The following is a 23,302-nucleotide window of genomic DNA, read 5'->3' on the forward strand; positions in this document are numbered from 1 at the left end:
TGTTTTTCCTCAACTTCCCAAAAAACTACTCTGTATGTAGATTTAAGTAGCCGGATTGGAGCTAAAAAGAAAAGCGCACAGCGTTGACAGAGTTCCTGAATTTCTTTGTCTCATTATGACCAGCCCTGCATGAATGAGAGCTGACGTTGCCTGCCTGTTGTTATTTTGTTAAAAGACGGAAGTAAATCAAGTAGGAGGGGACGAAGGCCATCACAGTAACTGCTACGCTTGTCACGGTAAGATATTTGTGCTTGCTGAATTCACTGTATGGCGAGTTTAATTTTAACGCCAGAAGGTACGCTAATTCGTTGAGTAAGGTCTTAATTACCCCGACAGATTAAGAGCTTAACTGTCCCGGCAAAGGCTTCCTTAAGTCCCTACTTAGAAGGTCATGTCTCAGCTTTGCTAGCCAGAGAAGTGGTCAGGCGCTAGCTGACACTGACAGGCACACTGCACCAGGCTGCTATCCTTTAGCATTAGCTTCATTCATCTACTCTAACTGCTGCAAACATGCAGGAGTGGGCAAATCAGTTATGCGTGAGTAGTGGATTGAAATGCACTTTCAAATGCGCAAATATCGGCTGCAATTTAGCTCATTTTGGGTTAACTACTCAACTACGTGTGCCTTCTGTCGTACAGACTCGAGCCAGCTATGCTAATGCTGTTCTAGCCTAATGCTAGCCAAGTAGAGAACATTTTCTCAACTTTGTGTTTTATCTATCTGTGTAAGGACAGCTTTTGTTAAATACTTATGTTGTAAGATCAGAAGCTACGTAAGAGTACACGAGAGTTTCGGTGTCAATTTAGGGCGGTAGCAGTGTGCTTTATCGTACAAACGGATCGTAATCGGCTAACGTATTGCTAACTACGTCGATAGTTGGGCTCGGTTTTGGTTAACTTATGGCTAGTTAGCGACTTGTCGGATGTCGACTGGTACCTGAAACCCGGTGCTCTAGTTAATGTGTTTTTCAGTACCATTAATAACAAGTTAACATGTCAGTCTAACAGGATTCATTCATAAATGTAGACGTGTGTTGAAGAGCCTAAAGGGTTATTTTGCGGAATATTGTGAAGGAATTTTCTCTTTCTGTGTTCTACCATTTGACTGAACTGAATATAAGTGGGATTAATGAAATCATTATGGGTTTGTTTATTCACTGCAGCAGTGTTTTTACATATTTGTAACACAGTAATAATAGATATTCAGTGCATAGTCAAGGAAACACTAACTTATTTCCATATCAGAAAGACTTTAAAGAGACAAATTCCACATGTTAGTATGAACAAGCCATATATATGTTAAACATAAACTGCTGTCCAGTTAAGCTACTAGTTGTAGGTGGTTGAGTTTAAATACCTGATGCCAACCTAAACATTGGCCAGTGCTTAAGAAAGGTGAAGGGGATGGTGCAGGCAGGGTGGAATGGGTGTAGTTGAGATGTCAGGGCTGATTAGTGACAGAATACAACAGAAAGAATGTATGGTGGGATTGACAAACAGACAGGAGGCCAAGCTAAAGGTGGCAGAATTAAACGTGTCTTTTCATTTAGATTGACCAGGATGGATAAGATTAGTAAAGAGTACATCAGATGGACAGCTCAGGTCGAGCAGCTTGGAGTCAAAGTTAGAAAGAAGGCTGAGGTGTTGTGGATGCATTGGGAAAAGGATGTTGAATATGAAGCTTCCAGGCAGGATGAACAGACGGAGACTATAGACGAGATTTATGGATGGAGTGTGTGACAGGAGGATACTAGGGATTGGGTGAGATGGAGGCAGATGATCTGTTGTGGAGACCTCCTAAAAACGACCAGCTGTCCATAAGCCAAAAATGTTAAAATTTCATGTAAAAACACAGGTTTTATTTTTCCAATAGTATTTTAATATTTTACAATTTTCTCTGAAATGTGTCAAGCAGGCATCTTTGTACCTTAAACTTAAAAGAAAAGTAAAAATAAAATGAAATGGTGCCTCGAGGGCAACGGGATGAGGAAGTATAGCTAATGATACCCAGAAGAAAACATTTAATGTTGGCTGACAAGAGTTATTGTTGGCCCCATACATGCTGACCAAGATGATTTTTTTTTTTTTTTGTAAAGAGAAGATATTAGTGTCTGATTTCTTAACAGAATCCATTGTTTTGATTTCCGATAGATCCCTACCATTTATTCAGAAGAAGACAGGAATTCCTTTTATTTCCCTGTGCTTGCATTTCTAGTATTTCCTGTTGTTCTCGTGATGCTCCAAGTTTCCAGTCAGGAAAAGATTTCGCTATCATCTTTCTCATCCTGTCATTCGTTTGCAGGAGAATCGACAATTTGGATCCAAGATGACGGACTCCAAGTACTTCACCACTACCAAGAAAGGTTTGAAACTTTGTTCTTTAGAAGATTTAACATGGTAAACTCCTTAGTGCAAGATTATAATTATTGTTGTTGGTACCTACACATTATATTTATGCGAGTGCTTTGGGATGTTTTTTTTCTCGCTGATAAAAAAAAAAGTTCTGTAGATTCCCAGTAAAATGATTTGGCATGTATTTACTAACTTCAAGTCTATGAAACCAAGCACATTTACTTGTTTCAAGAGCAAGCATACTGTGGTATAACTAGGAATGTTACCGAACTATAAGGTAGATTTAAGTAAGGAAAAAACAAACAAAACAAAACAGAAAATGTACCTAAAGATGTCATCTCACGGCTTTGTATCAAAGTTGTTCCCAAGAACAAGAGCTTTGGCTTTTGTATATCAGATAAGACGTAGTGAGAATTAGCTCTCAGTGAGATAACTGCTAGGCCTCCTTGTATTTCAGCAGCTCCCCTCACACAATGTTGCTCTGGGAAAGTCTAGAAGCCCTCTTTGTTCTCTCACACAGGGCTTAAGAAATATAAACAGATGCTAGTAAATGATAGTGTACCAGACTCCTTGGTTTTTAAGGATTACCTGAGACATAAGAACAAGTTTCCTTCAAAATCTCCCCCCCGTTGGATCTGCCTGATGCTGTGTTGTGCAGTGTGGAGCTCACATGCAAAAGAGACTTTGAGTATTAATTTGCCTGGGAAACACTGAAGTCTGCCGATTCAAATTTAAGCTTATAATTTGCAGTTTTCTTGCAGTGTGTAGTTTGTACCCTAATTAGGCAGCTGAGTTAGACTGCAATAAAAACTAAATTAAACGTGATTCTCAAATTAAAAAAAATAAAAAATTCTGTGTACAATTCACCACAAATAGGCAAACACACTCCTTTTGTGTTTATATTTGACAGACACTGTATACACTCTGCTTTAATAACACTGTTCTTTACTAGCTTTGTGTTTACACAAAGTCCTGCGTTTCCTCATCTCTGCACATGTCTGAGATAAGCTCAATGTAGCACAGATGTGCAGGATGAAAAAGACATGTTTGATATCTTTGTGCACCCATTGTGCAGATAATGACATTATTGTAACTGTAATGTGGCTGTTGAGTTTAGTATAGTAATGTGATTACAGTGCAATGCTAATTGTAGGGCAACTGTATGAATTGGTTTCGCTAAACTGCTGAAAGGTTTACAGCAGCAACATAAGTGCTTCTGTAAACATTTGCTGATGAACTCATTCACTCTCCAATGAAAAGATTACATTTTAAACTAATTATGGTTTTAGATAATTCAAGGAAATAATTGTTAAGGAAATAGCAACCTCCCAGAAGTATTTAGATGAAAACTACAGGTCTAGGTGTTTATTCTACAACCCACTCCATTGTTCTGTCTGTGGGAGAAAAAGCTCTTGCACCGCGTTCATTATGCTTACAGCTGACAGCCAGTCAGCTTTCTGACAGAGAATTGTAAAATGTCAGCCAGTGCGTCCACTGTCTAGTTTGCACATTTTAATGTTGGCAAAGCACTTTCATCCTATTTGTGTACCAGTTGGATTACGCAATAAGATGTTTCTAATTAAGATGTTTCTAAAAGATGCCCCTCCCCCCACTGGGCTCCCAGGCCTATCAATCACACATTCGCAAAAAGAACAATTTAATTATTGCTAAATACTGTAGTTCATTTAATAATAGTTTATATTTTCTATTATACATCTACACATATCAGAAGAAGGGTGTGCTTGAAGCTTTAAAATAAATTTAGTGGAGTAAAATAGAAGTGCTTTTCAGCCAGTTTGCTTCACAGGTCACTGACCCAAACAGGACTGGTGTTGACCAATCAACTCGCCCAGCATTTTTTTTCTAGCCATGGACATTTATACCATTTCATGTTTTTAATCCTATCTCTGTCTCTTGTGTACAGGGGAGATCTTTGAGCTCAAAGCAGAGCTCAATAGTGATAAGAAAGAGAAGAAGAAGGAGGCTGTAAAGAAGGTCATTGCATCCATGACGGTGGGCAAGGATGTCAGGTGAGTTAGAGGGGAAAATATCAGTGAAAATCGATGTCTACAAATGTAGAGTAGAACTGCATACATGAGCTCTCACTGTGAGTCATAAGTTGTATAACAGCTCGTCTCTCCTTCAGTGCTCTGTTCCCAGATGTTGTGAACTGCATGCAGACAGATAACCTGGAACTGAAGAAGCTGGTCTACCTCTACTTGATGAACTACGCAAAAAGCCAGCCAGACATGGCGATCATGGCTGTTAACACCTTTGTGAAGGTAAAGCTCAGTTTGTCATAAATATGTAGATGCTGTAAGAAATGATCAGCTTTTTAGGTGATCTTTGACTCCTGTTTTTTGTTTTTTAAATTAATTAATTAATTAATTAAATTTTGGGACAGAAATATTGTGGACCATTTTACATGGTCAAGGATTTTGATACAAACAAGAGTTAAATCAAATTTAAAAATTGCTTGTGTAATGCAGGATTCTTTAGAAATTAATAAAATATTTGCAACAGAACTTCTGACCTCATTAAATCACCCATTAGGACTGTGAAGACCCCAACCCTCTCATCCGGGCTCTTGCTGTTCGTACCATGGGCTGCATCCGTGTGGACAAGATCACAGAGTACCTCTGTGAGCCTTTGAGAAAATGTCTGAAGGATGAAGACCCATATGTGAGGAAGACGGCTGCTGTTTGTGTAGCAAAGCTTCATGATATCAATGCCCAGTTGGTGGAGGATCAGGGCTTCCTGGACACCCTTAAAGATCTCATCTCTGACTCCAACCCTATGGTACGACTTTTTAACGAAGCCTTTTTAGCTGGCTGTTGAGCCAGCCATGTTTCTTGCATGTGACAGAGCTGCCTACAAGCCATAGCTCTATCGTTCACTGATAAGCCCATTGTTGGCGTGCAGATGTTGAACATGATGTCAGTGATCTCTTTTGTAAGTGGGCATGGTTTTCTTCCTGTTAGCATTTATCTGTGGCTTTGTCTTCATTTGTAGGTTGTCGCAAATGCAGTAGCAGCGCTGTCTGAGATTGCTGAGTCTCATCCCAATAGTAATCTAATGGACCTGAACCCTCAGACCATAAACAAGTTGCTGACAGCTCTTAATGAGTGCACAGAGTGGGGACAGATATTCATTCTTGACTGTCTGGCCAATTACACACCTCGTGATGACCGGGAGTCCCAAAGGTAAGGAGACGGCTTAGTCCTTGTGCTTGTCATTAAGTTCTATTCACTGTGGATTAGTTTTAATTTTCTGCTCTTCCTTTTCCAACATTAATAACACCTGCTAGCATCTGTGAGCGTGTGACCCCACGGCTCTCGCATGCCAACTCTGCAGTGGTGTTGTCAGCGGTTAAAGTTTTAATGAAGTTCATGGAGATGCTGCCCAAAGACTTGGACTATTATGGCACTTTACTGAAGAAGCTCGCTCCTCCACTGGTTACACTCCTCTCTGCTGAGCCTGAGTTGCAGTATGTGGCGCTTAGAAACATCAATCTCATTGTCCAGAGACGGTAAGCCTGAGGAGAGGGTCTCTTTGCCACGTCTTTAATAAACTGTCATATTTCAGTTAGACTCCTTTTTTTTTTTTACTTTGTAAACAAGCAATGTTTAATGTGTCATTGCAGCCCAGAGATCCTGAAGCACGAAATGAAGGTTTTCTTTGTCAAGTACAATGACCCCATCTACGTCAAACTGGAGAAGCTGGACATTATGATTCGCCTAGCATCTCAAGCCAATATTGCTCAGGTAAGAAACCCACATCTATAATGCAGCATTATCTAAGGATGCTCCCAAGAATAAATCTATTTAATAGAATCCAGTGAGTGACACACATCTGTCCTGCTGTAGGTGCTGGCAGAGTTGAAGGAATATGCCACTGAGGTGGATGTGGACTTTGTGCGTAAAGCGGTCAGAGCCATTGGCCGCTGTGCCATCAAAGTTGAGGTAAGCGAAGGTGATGTCATCAGACGCTTCATTGGTTAAATATTTGTGTTAGCTACATAGTGAATGCCTAGGTTTGTGTGTTCACTTCGCTGGTAGTTGAAGATCACAGTGCTGTAAATAGTTAATCTACTTGCCACCAACCAGTAAGACGGAGTTTCAAACACAAGGTGGTGCTGTCATCATTGGCATTGTTATGTGTTAGTTCCTCAGACAAATTGAACTACAGCTTATTAATATTTCCATTTTGGGGAAGTATGAGTATCCAGCACAGGATTCAATAGAACCTGTTACCGTTGACATTTAAAATGTGGTTTCATTGTGAAGTGAAATTAATCTTCAGTAAAACCAATGAAATCATTTTCTGCGCACTACACAGATGTTATCTAGCACTGTGCATCAGGAAATATTCATGACTGTTTAAAAAAAGAAATCCAAAACAAACAAAAAGCAAGTGTTGATGAACCGCTCTGCTGCTTCATGCTGTGCTAGTATGACTTGGTGGAAGTCCTGCTTTAACCACTTGCAGGCTGCAATTTCACCATAGACCCCACACTCTGTATTCTCCTGCTCTCCTCTTTCCTCTATTCTAACCCTTTCTACTCCATTGCTGATTCCACGGCTGTCAACTCGGTTCTGTTAGCACCTCGCACAGAGAGCAAACATCAAATCCTGTGTCAAACTGACTCAACCTTCATGTCAAGGATCATCACTGGTGATGAGAGCTGGGAATCTGGCTGTGACCCAGAGACCGAAGAGCAGTTTTCAGTAGAAGAGCCCACACTGTCACAGCCTGAAGGCAGTGCATCAAGTCCAGAGTAGCATGCCAGCATATTAACATTCATAGAGTTGTACACCATGAATTTGTCTCCTGGGATCCAACTGTCAATGCAAAGTAGGGCTGGGCCATATTATACCGTTCACGGTAATACCGGTATAATGTTAGGCAACGATAGGAAAATGAAATATCGCGATAGAATGGGAGTAAAACGCGCATGCGCGGTGCCTTTGTTTTCATACGCACATGGCCGATTGTTGAGTGAAACAGATGAACCAGAATTGGTTTGTAAAAACGGTGCAACTTCCGTGATGTGGAACTGGTTTGGTGTTTGTCTGTCAGATACACAACAAAGCACATTTTTTGCAGAACACGCAAGCGGCCGTTGTTATTGTCATATTTGTCGGACTAAGATGCTCTTAAATCTGGGAGTAATCTGGGTCCTAAACTCCGTATGCTTCAGGTCAAACAACACTGCAGCATCACTTAGAGTTAAAAACTGTCTAAATTCTTTCATCTTTAATAAAACGATCAGCATTGCTGCTTTACCAGGTGTAACTATAAAGTTTAACTTCCAGGCATCCATGAAAACAAAAGTTATTACATTTAACGGAGTTAGAAGTTAGCAGGAAGCTAGCGGAAGTTAGCTCGCTAGTTTCGCTAGTTACCTAAGCATGATATTGCATGTTCTGACTGAGAGATTTCTGAAAAAAATCAAACGTACAGCTCTGCTATCACTTCCAACATAAATGAAGACAGGAAACTAAACAGCAGTGATGTTTGTAGGGTTACTGAAGTTGGGCTAGCTGGTATATAATGATGTGCTACGTGATCGCTAGCGACACAGCTATGTTAGCATAACATAAACAGTGAAGCTGGAGGACGAACACTAACACTTTTCCACTTATAAAAGTTAACGTGAAGGTTCTTCATGGTTAGAGACAAATGCAATCGCATGGCAGGATGCTGTAAACGGACCAAACTTCAGTCAGGAGAACAAGTGAGATAATCCATCCACAATGCGAGGTTAGTCATTAATATACTGCAGCAACATGGGAACAGAGCAGCTGCCAGAGAATTCAACATTAATGAATCAATGGTACAGAAGTGGAGGAAGCAAGAAGAATGAGTTTAATAAAGTTTGATTTATCTGACTGCTTTGTTTCGCTTAATGTGCCTTATAATCCCGTGCACCTTATGGTCCGAAAAATGCGTACTGCACACTGCAGTTTAATGTTGCAAAGCACCTCTTTTTAACTTCAGTGGATATTATACATGGTTATGCTCAGGATATGTCAGCCCATTTCTACTGGAAATGCCTTTTGGTTAAACTTTCAGCAAGGAATTTGCATTTGCACTGTTACATTTTTATAAAGCTTTAATGTACATAAAAACCAGCTTCTTGTTTACGTGAAAATAAATGGAAGGTTGTCTTTTTGCGCTAGTAATGTTGTGGAGTTGTATTTTGTCTCGCATCAATTATATCATCGGTTATATCGTTATCGCAAATTTTCAAATATATATCGTGATAAATATTTTTGGCCATATCGCCCTGCTCTAATGCAAAGTTCTGCTAAAATGACCTGAGGTGTCTGAGGGACAACTTTCAGCAGACACGAGCTGAGCTGTGGTACATAGCATTGCTCATGCAATTGTGCACCCACCAACACAGTGACCACCCCCTAACCCTAACCCGAAATAAAATCTTCTTTTAAAAAATGTACTGTTTAGACACAGTGGATGAGATCCAGCATGTTTAGAGTGAGACTTTCAGGGAGTAATACAAAAGTAGCAGGACTGTAGAAAGCGATGTGTCAAGGCTCAAGGAGATGTCCTTCAAGAGAATCTCATCCACATTAAAATCAAGTACAATTTTTTTTTTTTTTTTTTTTTTTTTTTTAAAACAAGAACACTTACTGAACTACTTAATCTGCACACCAGTCATTTTTTTCTTTCTCTCTCTCTGTTTGTTAGCAATCAGCCGAGCGCTGTGTCAGCACACTGCTAGACCTCATCCAGACTAAGGTCAACTATGTGGTGCAAGAGGCCATTGTGGTCATCAAGGACATCTTCCGCAAGTACCCTAACAAGTAGGTTTCTTCTTGGACATGTTTGTTTTCACATTTTCCACTTTACTTAAAACTCTCTCTGTGTTTATATGAATAATCCTCACATTTATCAAATGTATGACAAAGACTTATAACCCTTATTTACATATGCTGTTATGCACATGTAGTCACCTCATCATTCATTTCCTCTTGATCTTTAAATAAGCAATGAAAACCTTTTGATCATAAAGACAAAGTGTTTCCCTCTAAAAACCTGCTTGCAGTCGACGGTACTTGATTGTACCTGGCTCAAAGGGTATGTTGGTTTGTCTGGAGTCCAACTTTGGCTGTGGATTCAGGGGAGTACCTACACAGCTGCAAGGCTGTGAGCCTCTAAGGGAGCAGCTTTGCAATGTTTCCAGATCAGCATGCCTTGTGCGTTGAGCGACACGAGTCACTGCCCAGGACAACCTTTGGATTTTCTATTAATTAGGCATTTGTGCTGTAGCATTTTTTTTAATGAAAGCAATATGTAAATGGACTAAATTATTATCAAGCATTTTATGCAGATCAGAAATTCACCAACCACTGCAGAAAACTTCATAGTTTGGCATGTTGCCTGTGAAAGACAAGGAAACAGAGCTAAAAGGAGAGTGAATAATACATTTACATTTGTCAGGGTGCCAGAAAACACGACTCCAAAGCAGTGTTAATGTTGTTCTATGTCTGCTGGATATGAAAGTAGGCAGTTATTTGCTACCACGTATTACAAGCCAGACATGTGGTTGTTTGATCAGATTTTATTATAGTTATTTTGGTCAATCTCGGCAACAAACAGATGAATGCTGTTCTAAGAAAATAACTGCAATTTGCATTTTGTCAGTCTTGCGTTTAAGTGTCTCTGAATCTGATGCACTGATGCTTTGTGTCACTGTTTGCAGGTACGAGAGTGTGATTGCCACTCTGTGTGAAAATCTGGACTCTCTGGATGAGCCGGAGGCGCGTGCCGCCATGATCTGGATTGTAGGAGAGTACGCTGAGCGCATCGACAACGCTGATGAGCTGCTGGAGAGCTTTTTGGAGGGTTTCCACGATGAAAGCACTCAGGTGTATTTAGGAGGGTGTGGGGAGGTTGTTATTTGAAAAAGTCAATATTTAATGGAAGCTGCAGTAATAATTTGCCATCAGTGCTGGGAGTAACAGATGCGTCCTTTCAAGCAGGAAATCATTAAAACCACTGGTTAGCTGTAGCAAAGGATGAGAAAGCATAAACCATTTTGAAAGTACCAGAGACCTTTTTTTCTTTTTAGTGAGCTTGCTCAATGATTAAAATAAGAAAAAATAAAGAAACAGTGGAACAAAATTTCTTGTGACTAACCGTGATTAATGAGAAGGCTTTACAATATTTCAGTGTGTCACTTCTTATATGTGGCTCAGGGGCGTATTTGTTGAAACGCCAGCCTTTACTCTGAAGATCTTTCTGCCACAGCTCACTGTCGGATTACACAGCTTTGCTTGGTGTTAGACTCTCCCTAAGTAATTGATTGATTCCCATATTATTGCCTTGGAAATATATTCCATTTTTATTATTGACTGATGAAGGAAAAAGGACACGTTAAGCGCACTTACTCATTGTGTATTCTGTGAACATTACGCAGACCTAACACAAGGGACTGTATTGTCTGAGCTAACCAGTCAGATATTAAACAATTTGTTTTTTGTGCTGTGCAGTGCATGTGTAAAATAGTCTTAAACTATTTACTGCTAGAAAGGTGTGTCATTTATGTAAAACATGTTAAAACCTCACTGCGTGTCTTAAACTGTCGCACAGTGTTAAGGTACATCTTAATGATCATTTATTCACTTGCTTTTAAAAGCAGTGCGTGAGCATTTGTAACACATTTGGTGTTCTCACTGGCCTCTAGGTGCAGTTGCAGCTCCTGACTGCAATCGTCAAATTGTTCCTGAAAAAGCCAACGGAGACCCAAGAGCTGGTGCAGCAGGTGCTAAGCCTAGCCACACAGGTGAGGGGGGGCGGGGGAATAAGCAGTCTACGTCATACATGCTATTTTTCCTGTCAGCACATCCTTTATTGTCTGCTTTTTGAACTTTGTTGCTTATTTCTTTTTTCTTTTAGTTGTATCATTTAAACGTTATTAAAAGGGGCTTCCTATTTCTGTTCCAAAATCCAGACCTTTTATAATCCTCTCACAGATTTACATTTATTCATTTATTTTTATTTTTCCAGTACTTGTGTATACTATTGGCAAACATGCAAAAAAGAAAATGGTAATTTCACCCCTAAGTCCAATTTTTATGCACACAAACATTTATTTTTTCTTGTAAAAGGCTAGCAGAAAGCAGCAATGTAGAGACGATGTGCCTCGCAACTTCAAAGAATGAATATATTGGCTATTCACTGAAGTAACTTTTAAGCTTACTTGATTTTCTTAGAACCCTGGGAACTTTGTGCTTTTCTATGCTGAGAAAAAAAGTACAGTGTCAGATTGCCTCATACATTATCCAAATCTTACCACTACCCTAAGGCAAACTCTGTTTTTGATATCTTTGTATAACTTCTGGGCCAAGACAGAGTCGAACATTAAGTATTTATTAAACATACAACATAAAGACATTCCTTATGACTCATCCCTTTTTCACAGGACTCTGATAACCCAGATCTAAGAGACCGAGGCTACATCTACTGGCGTCTGCTCTCCACAGACCCTGTGGCTGCCAAAGAGGTGGTTCTGGCTGAGAAGCCGCTGATCTCTGAGGAGACAGATCTGATTGAGCCTACACTGCTGGAGGAACTTATCTGCCACATTGGTACTCTGGCCTCTGTCTACCACAAGCCTCCCAGTGCCTTTGTTGAGGGCAGCCGCGGAGTTCAGCACAAGAGACTCCCTGGCAGTACTGAATCGTGAGTCATAGACTTTAATTACTTTGACACTGCAGGCAGAGGGCTTAGTTTACTTGAGTGGAACTGCCCTCTTAACTATGGTGTTTTGCTTTCAAGAAAATCTGCTGAGTATAACTTGCATATAGTGCCAAGCTGTGGAGCATTTCTTTGTTTGTTCCTTCTTTCGGATGTAATTCATTACATCCATCTACCATTATTCATATGAACTCGATTGAGTTTTATCAGGAGTTTAATGACAAATTAGGGGCTTCATAATAACCAAAGTTGTCATAATGCATATGGCTTAAACATCATTCCCCCCCCCCCCCCCCCCCCCCCCCCCCCCCCTTGCTTTTACCAGTGGGGAGAGTGAGAGCCCTGACACAGCTTCTGCTGCTGCAGTTTCTGATGCCCCTCCGGCTGTCATCCCATCCCAGGGAGACCTGCTGGGAGATCTTCTCAATCTCGACCTGACACCTCCCACCACCACTGGACCACCACCACCAGCCTCTAGTGGCATGCAAATGGGTGCTATGGACCTTCTTGGAGGAGGACTTGACAGCCTGGTATGTCTTCTGAACATGATTATTTAAGTGAAATTGAAAGGCTGTTTATTTCACCCAGAGGTTTAACATTAAAGACGCCCAGTAACGATAACAGGGGGCCAAGCAGCCATGTAACATGCATACAAGCCGCTTCTGGTAAACAATTGAAGTGAATGTTGGTGCACTAAATGGAGAAGTGTTGACTGATTCTTTCCACAAAGTTTTATGGCTGTGCCTCAACTGTAACCAGTAGGTTGCAGCTGAAGATCCATTTATGCGAAAAACAGGGAATCACTTTGATAAAGCCAAGTTTATCAATGCTCATGGCTACTTTTGACATACTGGATTTTAAGAAGTTTCAAAACATTTTTACAGGCCATTTTTTTCCAATTGGGAGAGATCCAGGCACATTCAGATTTTTCAAAATCTCAGTGTTTGATATATTGCCACCAGACTTGATGTATGGACTCTCCATGTCATCTGAAAGTTGTCTGACCACTGATAGAACAACACATTAATAACAGGGGGGAAAAATTGACATGATGAGCTCAAGTTGCCATGGCGACTGCTTGGCCTCCCCCTCATCACTGCTTGCAGCTATTGTATCCTTGTATTGTGTCCTTTTCTACCTTTTGGTGCCTTTTTTCTTTTGACTCTTGTATTTATTCCCTTTGTTCAATGCTGCACCTGCAGATGGGGGATGAGTCTGAGCCGGTAACTACGTGGAAGGGGAGGGCTTAACATTTATAAACCATATCAGGCCATTATAGAATATAAAAACAGTTTTATTATGTTGTTGTTTTGTTTTGTTTTGAGAATGTACCTAAATCTCTTCATTCATCATTATCATCTTTATTGTCCTGATATATGTCGTAAACATGATGTCAAATCCTTAAGTCCATCTCTGGGCTCTGTGATGTCTCATCTTTCAATCAGCCGCCCATTCCCCTGCGGATGGACACTCCTCAGTCACCTCAGCTCCCACATCAATCCCCATCGCCCCCAGATTACAGCCCCACTGAGGTTGGTCCAGGGGACCGTGCTGGACCACTAAAGGCCAGCACCAGTCTTGAACCCTTCTCTTGTCCCCTGTTGTGCCACCGTGTCCCCTCTGAATAGTCATCCCACAGTGATATTAGTCTGTTTGCACTTTGCACTGTCAGTCCCCCCCCCACCCCCCCCCCCCCCCCCCACCCCCCACCCCCCACCCACACCCACACTCCCTGTAGGTGAGATTTTAATGACTCACACCTGTGTTTTTGGTCAAATTTCTTTCCGTGCACAGTAGTTTAGCTTTGTCACAGTGTGAAGTCGCAATGACAGTACACCTATTTATTGAGCAGCAGTTTAACAAAAAGCTCTTGGATTTCAACAACCAGTAGGCAGAACTTGTGGATGGTAAAAAGTGAAGTACATAAAAGGAGTCTTACTGTTCTTTTATCTCCTTTTTGCTGTTACTTGATATAATGATATAAACCCCATAGCTGTCATCATTCACTGAAAGACATTTTAGACTTCCACCCCCCACCCCTCAATCCACCTCTTTAAACTTGTCAGAAAATAATTTAATACTGCACTAAATAACTTCAATTACTTCTGTGCTTTTTCATTCTGCTCAGCTTGGAGGAGACCTTGGTGGAAGTCCTGCTGTAAGTCATTTTTCAGAATTGTTGTTGGCCTTTGATTGCTCAGTACAAAGTGACATTGAATGTGAACATGTTGCTGTGTAACCCACAGATTGGGGCTGGTTTTGGTGCTCCCCCAGCTGCAATGCCAGCCTCTTTCAGTGCCCCTGTCAGCGGCGGTCTGGATGACCTGTTTGATCTCGGAGGGGGAGTTGGTATGCCTATGGGAGCCTACAGCGCCCCCAAAACTGTAAGTTTATATAAGCTGGGGAAAGATAAAAAAAAAAAAAACAAAAAAAACAGAAGAGATCCTTCAGAAAATAAATGATCTTGTCTCTGTTAAGGTTTGGCTTCCAGCTTTGAAGGCCAAGGGCTTGGAGATATCAGGCACTTTCGCCCGCCGTTCTGGGGTCATCCAAATGGAGATGACCCTCACCAATAAAGCTATGAGTGTCATGACTGATTTTGCTATACAGTTTAACAGAAACAGGTAAGACCAGCTAATAATCCGTACAGGGTTTTCACAAGATTGAAGCTTGATACGATAGACCTTGAGCAAACCCTGCAATGGATGCTCATGTTTGCCTTTTTCTCTTCTTTGTCTCGCTTAAGCTTTGGTCTCGCTCCAGCTGGTCCACTGCAGGTTCTAACTCCTCTCAGCCCAAACCAGAGTATTGAAGTGACTCTTCCCCTCAATACTGTGGGACCTGTCATGAAGATGGAGCCTCTTAACAACTTGCAGGTATAACCTTCACTTGTGTTCATTTCCCCTGAATTATTTATGACATTGCTACTTTTTGTTTTGCTTGAAATGACAGTGTTATTCTGTCCTTGCTTCTGTATTCGTTTTCCATGAATCCAAACTTGGCTGAACTTTTCAGCGTCACAGTGTGGCAGTAACATAAGCTATCAAACACATGACTGGTGTCGAGAACAAATCGGAATAAGTGGTTACATATTTCCACTGTTTTTGAATTTTCAACACTTTATCGTCCTGAAATTTGACTTTATATTATGACACCCATTGCATAGATTCAGTAAGTTTAAATGGATTTGGCATGGTTATTTAAGGTTTTTCATAATTAAACAGAAACATTACTCGGCTTAATCTGTCAAATTCTAAATTAAAGTTCACAAAATTTTAACTTATGAATCATTTAACCTGATATATCCAGTGGACTTCACATTGTCTTTTGAGGCACTGACCCGAAGATATGACCATATGTTCTAACTGATTAGTCAAGTTATACTGCTGAATTCCCACACTGTAAACTGTAATGTGATTAAAGCGTAAAACAGACTTCAGAGCCATAATGATTTGTTGAAAATGTTAAAAAAAAACAAAAAAAACCCGGCAGAGCCTGTCTGTTTCTTGATTAGGGCGGCTCTTTTAACTGGCCAGCATGGTGGATGGGTGCTGTGTGCAGCTGGAGAGGGAAGATAAGAGCGCCTTAGGGGGCGATGGAGGTGGGATTGGTCATTAGCGGTCTCACAGCACATGGCTCTTTTGTTTCTCCTGGCCTCAGTAGCCTCGCTAACCTTTCTGCGGTGCTGCCTCACGGCCCCGCTTTGATGGTTACTGTTGTGGGTTTGACATCTCCTGAGATATGTGTTGTATTTTGTTGTGATGAAGGTGTCACATAATATTCCGAGTGCTCTTTTAACTATTTACGTGTCGAAGCAGTTTGTTTCTTACACTCGTACGCTGGCAACATCTGGACACAGCAGTTAACTGAGTCTCATCCAAATAATAATAATGCTGCAGTGGAGACTTTACCTGAAAAATGGCAAGCTACTCCTGCGTCTTTTTGTCCATAAAAGGGGACTTTACAGAGCTGGAAACTATTGTGCTGCCAGTAGATTAACTTGAAGGCCGTGTAATAATGTGTCAGATACTATTAGACTGGAAGTTTGTTTTTTCTTTATTTCATTTCTCTACAGTAGATGTCAGACCCCCTCATCTTGGGCATCTAACCCTTTTTAATAGACCGCTAGATCACAAATGTTCAGAATGGAGCTTTGTGGTCTTTTTTTTTTTTTTTTTTTGTGCTGTCCTGTGTTGCACTCAGGAATAAGATGCCCTGTAATGAATAATTCATGAGCCATTCTTCTGCCATGCTCTGTTTGAACTCGCTGTTCTTCTTTCAGCACCTCTTTGTTCAACAGCCCGATCAGTATCACTGGCTGACGCTTGTTACTTCGTGTGCTCGCTTTCAACCACAAGTCGCTAGAGTGTTTCTGTGTCCTGTAGTTTTTCCTTGCATAGACTATGAATTGTCTGTTTAAAGCCTGTGGCCAACACATTTTTTTTTATAATTTTATATGTGGTTGTTGTTTTGGACAGTTTTCAGATTTTATTTTTAACACTGTCTTCTGTTGTGATCTTTCTCATTTTCATGTTTATTTATATCTTGTTGTAAATCATATTTCAAGGCGGTTTGTAGACTGTTAATTTGATTATATTTAGATTTTTGGTGATAAGGTGAGGGTCCAGTTATGAACATGACTTTTAGTAATGATGTTATAAAGTGGAGTCCAAAAGTTGTTTTTTTTTTTTTTTTTTTTTTTTTTTCCCCCTGTATTTCTATGTCCACCTGCCAGTAGTGGGAGTTTGGTGCTTTAGGAAATGTTCAGGTGGATGTGATGTGCTCATTAAAAGTTGAATCAAGTACATAAACTAGCAAATATTCCTTGGTTGCTATAAAAATAGCTCCTTTTCAAGTTTCCAGGCTTGTAGCATTGTGATAGTGAGAAATGTGCCTTCAGAACTAAGTGAAAGTGTCAGAAGTCAATTTGTTATTCTGAGAGATGAGAGGATTTCTCTGTGTCAAGTCATGTCTGAAAGTTTCTGAGGGGGTCGTGCATTACACTACTCTAAAACAGGGTGCGGAAACTGGATCAGTTTCATCCAAAGCATGGTGAGACGCAGCGTAAGTGAGCACACCATCACAAGATCAACAAATCAAGTTTTGTTTTTTGTTTTTGTTTTTTTGTTTTTTTTCACTGAGAGGTAGAAAAGCAACTTCAGCACTGATGCAGAATTTCCTGAATAAAGAATAAAAGGCTTGAAAACTTGTGTCAAAACAAGGCTGTCTAGTACTCAGATGTTTTGCAGCTTTAAAACATTTGTCAGGAAGAAAAACAAAATCAAAACACTCGGTTAGCTTAGAAATAGCAGTGGAAGGAAAAAAATACTATTTGCTATTTACCATTTCCACATTTGTGGCTGTGACAGAGGAGTGTATGTAAAGAGAGAAACCCTGTGGGCTGCATCTGTGTAGTTAAGGATTTGTACTGCTGCAGCCATAACCCACCTTAGATGTTTTCCACAGTGATCTGAAGACCAAGCAACGGTCCCCGTCCTGGACCTTCCTCCTTTGTCATGTTATGTAAACTCCTGAACATTTGCGGGTACTTGAACACTGAGGAAGCGAAGCCTCGGTGTGCTATCAAAAACGACTCTTTGTATCATTGTCAGATCACGCTGGGATAAAATGGTTTATCCGCTTTGAGCAAATGTGTCCATTTCCAAGTGGCTCCAGGGCTGCTGTCATTAAAGTAAAAGGAGGCAAACTAATACGTGGTTATTCTGAAAATTGGAGATGGAGCTTTTCAGTAAAATTGTTAAGCTGGTATTAACATTTTGTAATGAAACATTAAGGATTAAATTTGAATCAAATTCTTAATCGGAGCAGTGGCCTCAGACTGTTGGGCTCCACCGTGTTAATACCTCCGTATTTGTGTTTTTGAATGCACAAGTTATCGTAACAACTTTAGCTGGTTATTTAGTAAACAGTGCACATAAGCAGTAATGGCCATCCTTGGAGGGCACTTGGAATGTAATTACTCATGTAATGCTTCATGCTTGTCCTCCCTTCCCCCTCTTTCGATGTAATCACTCTTGCAGGTGGCTGTTAAGAACAACATTGACGTATTCTACTTCAGCTGCCAGTACCCCATCAGCATGCTGTTTGTAGAGGACGGGAAGATGGGTGAGTGTTCCTTGGCAAAATCTCTTCACTTAAAAAGGCCGAAGCCCATCTGACGTCAGTGATAGACACGTACGTTAGTGTTTGAGTGAAGGTGACTGTTCGGCGCATGTGAAGCAGTCAGTGACGTAGATGTATGCAAGTGTCCAGCTGCTTGAACTCACTCACATCTCGGGGCTGCACAGCTAGTACTCCTCGATTGCACACCAGTGATATTTTCTGCCTCTTTTTTTCACGTTTTGTTTCTTGATGTCATTTGATTTATTCTGTGAAAACGTGTTGGCATTTCTCTCTGTGGAGCTTTCTGATGGGGCTAGCAGCAGGACTGCAGCCAGAGGCTGAGATTTAATGCTCCAGAGCCTGAACAACAACAGGAAGTCTTGTGCTAAGCTGCTCACTCATTACTTGGACTTTTTGTTTTTTTTCCCCTCTTTAATGCAGTATGTACATTTTCCTTTACGAAAAAATCGACTATGCTTTCAGATGTGCATTTGATTGTGTGCTCTGACAATGCACTCATCACTAATTATATCTCCTCCTCCACAGAGCGGCAAGTTTTTCTTGCTACATGGAAAGACATTCCTAATGACAGTGAGGCCCAGTTTCAGATCAAAGACTGTCATCTCAGCTCAGGTAAGAAGGATGGTTGGAGAATGGAGAGTGCACTTGCTTAAAAAAAAAATCCTATCCAGACATATTCAGTAGCTTCTGTAGCCAGCACAGTCCACAGCTCAGAATCAGATCCTCGGTAATGAAGCAAATTGTATTTGATGGGAACTCATCAGCTGCAGTCCCTATTTATGTGTGATAATTTAGTTTTACACAAGTGTGAGAGCAGCTGAACTGGAGAAGAATTCCTAATGATGGCCTAATGGAGATTTTCCCCCCAAAGATTAAATTTCATCCTGATGAACATAGAGAGAGCATTTCATGTCCTGCTTGGGCACAAGAGTGAGACGATGGCTGAGGGGAAAATTCTAAATGAGTGGCTGCGTCTCTGTTGCACTGACAGCCTGGAGTGAAATTTTAAGAAATGGAAATAAAAGAAATCCGTAATGATTTGGTGCGTTTTAATAATGGTTTTAGTCGCTGATCGTGGCAGAAGTCAGTGAGTAACTCCATATTAAGTAATTGCTAAACTAGATTAAACCTGCAATTTAAGAGTGTTTCATTATGCTTCCTCTACAGATGCAGCCTCTAACAAACTGCAGGGTAGCAACATCTTCACCATAGCCAAGCGCACAGTGGACGGTCAGGACATGCTGTATCAGTCCATGAAGCTCACCAATGGCATCTGGGTGCTGACTGAGATGAGGGTGCAGGCAGGAAACCCAGTCTACACAGTGAGTACTGCTGCCCTGCTGCCTGTGCTGTGGTACTTACTCATGACCAGGAATATGGCTCCTTTCAATATTTTGATGTTGACAGTAAATTATCACAACTACAGCATATTCATGGGCATTTTTTTCTGCTAAAGATGGTCCTTGTAACCTGTTCTGGGATAACATAATAATAATAATAATAATAATAATAATAATAATACTACATTTTATTTATAGGCGCCTTTCAGACCCTCAAGGTCACCTTACAGTAGCACGTAAACAATACCATAAAAAACATAAGAAAAATGTGTATATATATAGCAAACATGGTAGATAGAATCTAGACATAAACAGTCATAAAAGTCTAAAAGCAAATATAAAAACTGAGCAAGGTAAAAATGGCCTAAGACAGATCAGGTGTATGCAATTCTAAACAGATGGGTTTTGAGTAGTGATTTAAAAGTGGTGAGATGGTGTGTGTGGTCCGTAGAGCAAGTGGAAGTGCATTCCAAAGTCTCGGGGCAGAACAACTAAAGGCTCTGAGTCCCATGGTAGTCAGGCGAACAGGTGGAACAGACAGAAGGGAAACTGAAGAAGAGCGGAGTGTACGAAGGGGTGAGTATGTATGGAGAAGATCGGATAGATATGGAGGAGTAAAGTCATGAAGCTCCTCAGAGACAAATTGACATGGAGGTGAACTGGGAGCCAATGGAGCTGTTTAAGAACAGGCGTTATATGTTCAGTGGATCTAGTTCTGGGAATAATACGAGCAGCTGTATTTTGAACCAACTGCAGTTTATGGAGGGATTTATGAGGTAAACCATAGAGAAGAGAATTCCAGTAATCCAGACGAGATGTGACAAGAGCATTGACAAATATGGCGGTACTGTGTGGTGTGAGTGAGGGACGAAGGCGGTTAATATTACGGAGAAGAAAGTAGGAAGACTGAGTGATATTATTTATATGTGCTGTGAAGGACAGAGTGCTATCGAGAATGACACCAAGACTCTTAACCTGAGGGGAGGGTGTGACAACAGAGTTATCAGTGGATAACGAAAGACTGGTTGGAACTGTAGTCAGTTTTGATCTGGTGCCTATTAAAATGAATTCTGTTTTATTGCCAAAGTTGTGAGAAAACCAGACCTTGATTTCACTTAAACAGTCAGAAATGGATGTGGGTGGGAGAGTAGCTGTGGGTTTGGAGGATAGGTAGAGCTGGGTGTCATCTGCAAGCAGTGAAACTGGATGTTATGCTTCCTAAAAATATTACCTAGGGGTAGGAGATGGATGATAAAAAGTAAAGGACCCAGGACAGAGCCTTGGGGTACACCGGAATTAACTGGAGTAGATACTGATCTGTGAGGGAGTAATTGAACAAACTGTGAGCGGCCAGAGGGATAAGAAGTAAACCAGGCGAGTACTGTACCATTGATGCCAATAGATGCTAATCTGTGAAGGAGGATGCAGTGGGAGATGGTATCGAAAGCTGCTGTAAGGTCAAGGAGAATGAGGATGGATATAAGTCCAGAATCAGCTGCAAGCAAAAGATCATTGGTGATTTTTACTAGGGCTGTTTCTGTACTGTGACATGAACGGAAGCCGGACTGAAACTGTTCGTACCAGTTATTTCCAATGAGATGATGATGAACCTGTGCAGCCACTATCTTTTCAAGAATTTTTTTTCTAGGAAAGGGAGATTTGAAATTGGCCTGAAATTATTTAGATTGGAGGGATCTGAACCATTCTTTTTCAGTATTGGAGTTATTATTGCAGTTTTAAGAGAAGAAGGAACAGAACCAGATATAAGAGAGGAGTGTACGATATTAGCAATCAGTGGGGCAAGAGACGGGAATGAGAGTTTAACAAGATTTGTTGGCAATGGATCAAGTTTACATGATGATAACTTTAAGTTAGTAATTATGGAAGATAGCTGAGTTATTGTGGGAAGTTCAAAATTGGATAGAGAGGATGACAGTTGAGAAGGACAAAAAATGCAGATAGAACAATTGACCATTTCACAGGACGAGGGCAATTGTTGATGAAGATTCTCAATCTTGGTGTAAAAAAAACAAACAAAAAAAAGAAAAGAAAAAAATCCATAAATTTGTTGCAAACTGTGGCAGAGCATGTATGTATGGCAAAGGTATCTGGGGGTTTAACAATATTATGCAATATAGAAAACAAAGTGCGAGTGTTTCCTTCAGCAGATTCAATAACAGAGGTGTAGTAAGCAGGTTTAGCATGATGAATAGCTTCTTCATAGTGTTGTATATGACTGAGATACATGTCCTTGTGAATAGTAAGTCCTGTTTTCCTGGAGAGACGTTCTAGGCGGCGTCCAGTAGCTTTAAGTTGGCGAAGTTCAGATGAGTACAATGGCGCAGAGTGAGAGAAAGAAACAGTTCGAGTTGCACCAATTAAAAAATAAAAACATGCAAATTGTATGCTAAATGACCTATTTTACTTTTTTTTATTTATTTTTTTTATTCATACTTGTTGTCACATAATGTTTTTCAAATTTACTTTGGTTCATTTAAAAGAAGCATTTACAGATTTTAAAGAACTGCTTGTTTCATACACAGTAAGGCAGTATTATACAAGCTAATTTGACTAAAAAATAGTCCTATTCCCCAGATATTCTAAGCTTTGTTGGAAATTTGATGGTGCTGTAAATGTCCCATTTTCTAAACAAGCTCTATTATTACATTTATTCACATTAACATTATTGGGCAGCTGTAATTGATGCCCTCCATAATAACTGAAAATTCCCATTTTGTTATGTTTTGAAATATTCATAACTGATGAATCAGACAGACTTGTCTATCAGCCACATCCTGAATTCTCACAGTCATAAATAACGCCGTAAAGAGTGAATCCTCCGATTTGCACTTTTAGCAGAAATTAAAGCCCGGTTAGAAAATTAAATCGGTATGATGGAGTTAAATAATAGTGGGCACTGCATATTACAGATGGAGACAAATGACATTAATATCAGATCTGACCAAGCAGAGATGTGACGGGGATTAATGTGAAGTACTGAGCAGTCGATGTGCACTAGGGACAGGGATTGGATGGCGATGTGTGGTAGTGGGAGAAGTTTGCCTTCGGGCTTCCTGTCAGACAGCTTTTTTGCTTTTTTGCTTTTCTTTTTTTTTCACTTGTAGTTTGATTTAGGTTAGGCAACAAAACCGCTCGGGCGGGTTCAGGAAAAGATTGGTTTGGGGCAAAATACACCGTTTAAAACTACGTCTGACCGACACGAACCGGTCTGAGGGAAGGAAACTTCTCTGATGTGCGTGGAGGGCTGTGGAAAAACACTGGCTATGACTTACCCGTGGTGACTCATCTGTGTGCGCATACATGTGTTGTTGTGCAGTTGTAGGGTTAATTGTTTGTGTGCTGTGTTGTTGCATGTGTCTTGCTTTGTCAGCACGCTGCAGTCGCCACTCTTGATGGATTGTTTTTTGGCTTAGAAATTCTGTATAACTCGCCTAGAACGATGACCTTGGTGTGACTCTCCTCCCTGCTCATCACTCAGTCTGCTTTCAGGTCATGTTTTATGTATAAGGTGGCATTAACTGTCTTTTTGTTTTCTTCTGTCTAGACTAGGCAATTTGTTAGTTGCGTTAAAGTCTCAGAATTTTGAGGTGGTTTTACACCCACCACGGTTAAGCCTCTTTGGTCAGATCACATCCTGATGTGATACAGGACAAAATGTGACTGAAACGGGGAAAGCAGAAGGGGTTTGTTTTCTACCTTGTACCCTCTGATCTCCACATGGT

The 23,302-nt window shown here is 40.6% G+C and overlaps 1 protein-coding gene across 6 annotated transcripts in view; it reads left to right on the plus strand.

Annotated features, from left to right (window-relative positions):
• The first annotated feature begins 123 nt into the window (after positions 1–123).
• Positions 124–23,302, plus strand: part of ap1b1 (adaptor related protein complex 1 subunit beta 1) — a 30,303-nt gene continuing 7,124 nt past the window's right edge. Inside the window, exons 1-23 of one of the 6 annotated variants that reach the window (XM_085294391.1) lie at positions 124–236; positions 2,303–2,363; positions 4,277–4,382; positions 4,499–4,634; positions 4,906–5,151; positions 5,365–5,555; positions 5,660–5,881; positions 5,996–6,116; positions 6,219–6,314; positions 9,064–9,179; positions 10,079–10,244; positions 11,063–11,161; positions 11,801–12,060; positions 12,401–12,605; positions 13,278–13,298; positions 13,482–13,607; positions 14,204–14,233; positions 14,322–14,459; positions 14,554–14,699; positions 14,822–14,951; positions 18,117–18,201; positions 18,745–18,831; positions 19,387–19,541. In XM_085294391.1, coding sequence (XP_085150517.1) covers positions 2,327–2,363; positions 4,277–4,382; positions 4,499–4,634; positions 4,906–5,151; positions 5,365–5,555; positions 5,660–5,881; positions 5,996–6,116; positions 6,219–6,314; positions 9,064–9,179; positions 10,079–10,244; positions 11,063–11,161; positions 11,801–12,060; positions 12,401–12,605; positions 13,278–13,298; positions 13,482–13,607; positions 14,204–14,233; positions 14,322–14,459; positions 14,554–14,699; positions 14,822–14,951; positions 18,117–18,201; positions 18,745–18,831; positions 19,387–19,541 — 2,919 coding nt within the window. In that variant the 5' untranslated portion in view covers positions 124–236; positions 2,303–2,326. Of the gene's footprint in view, positions 237–397; positions 538–2,302; positions 2,364–4,276; positions 4,383–4,498; positions 4,635–4,905; positions 5,152–5,364; positions 5,556–5,659; positions 5,882–5,995; positions 6,117–6,218; positions 6,315–9,063; positions 9,180–10,078; positions 10,245–11,062; positions 11,162–11,800; positions 12,061–12,400; positions 12,606–13,277; positions 13,299–13,481; positions 13,608–14,203; positions 14,234–14,321; positions 14,460–14,553; positions 14,700–14,821; positions 14,952–18,116; positions 18,202–18,744; positions 18,832–19,386; positions 19,542–23,302 lie in introns of those variants that run through there. The other 5 variants (XM_085294389.1, XM_085294390.1, XM_085294394.1 and 2 more) reach the window with 5 other exon arrangements.

Source organism: Mchenga conophoros, linkage group LG12 (genome assembly GCF_057382185.1).
Source record: "Mchenga conophoros isolate Kocher_MC1m ecotype Shallow Benthic linkage group LG12, M_conophoros_male_GT1.1, whole genome shotgun sequence".
Taxonomy (NCBI): Eukaryota; Metazoa; Chordata; class Actinopteri; order Cichliformes; family Cichlidae; genus Mchenga; species Mchenga conophoros.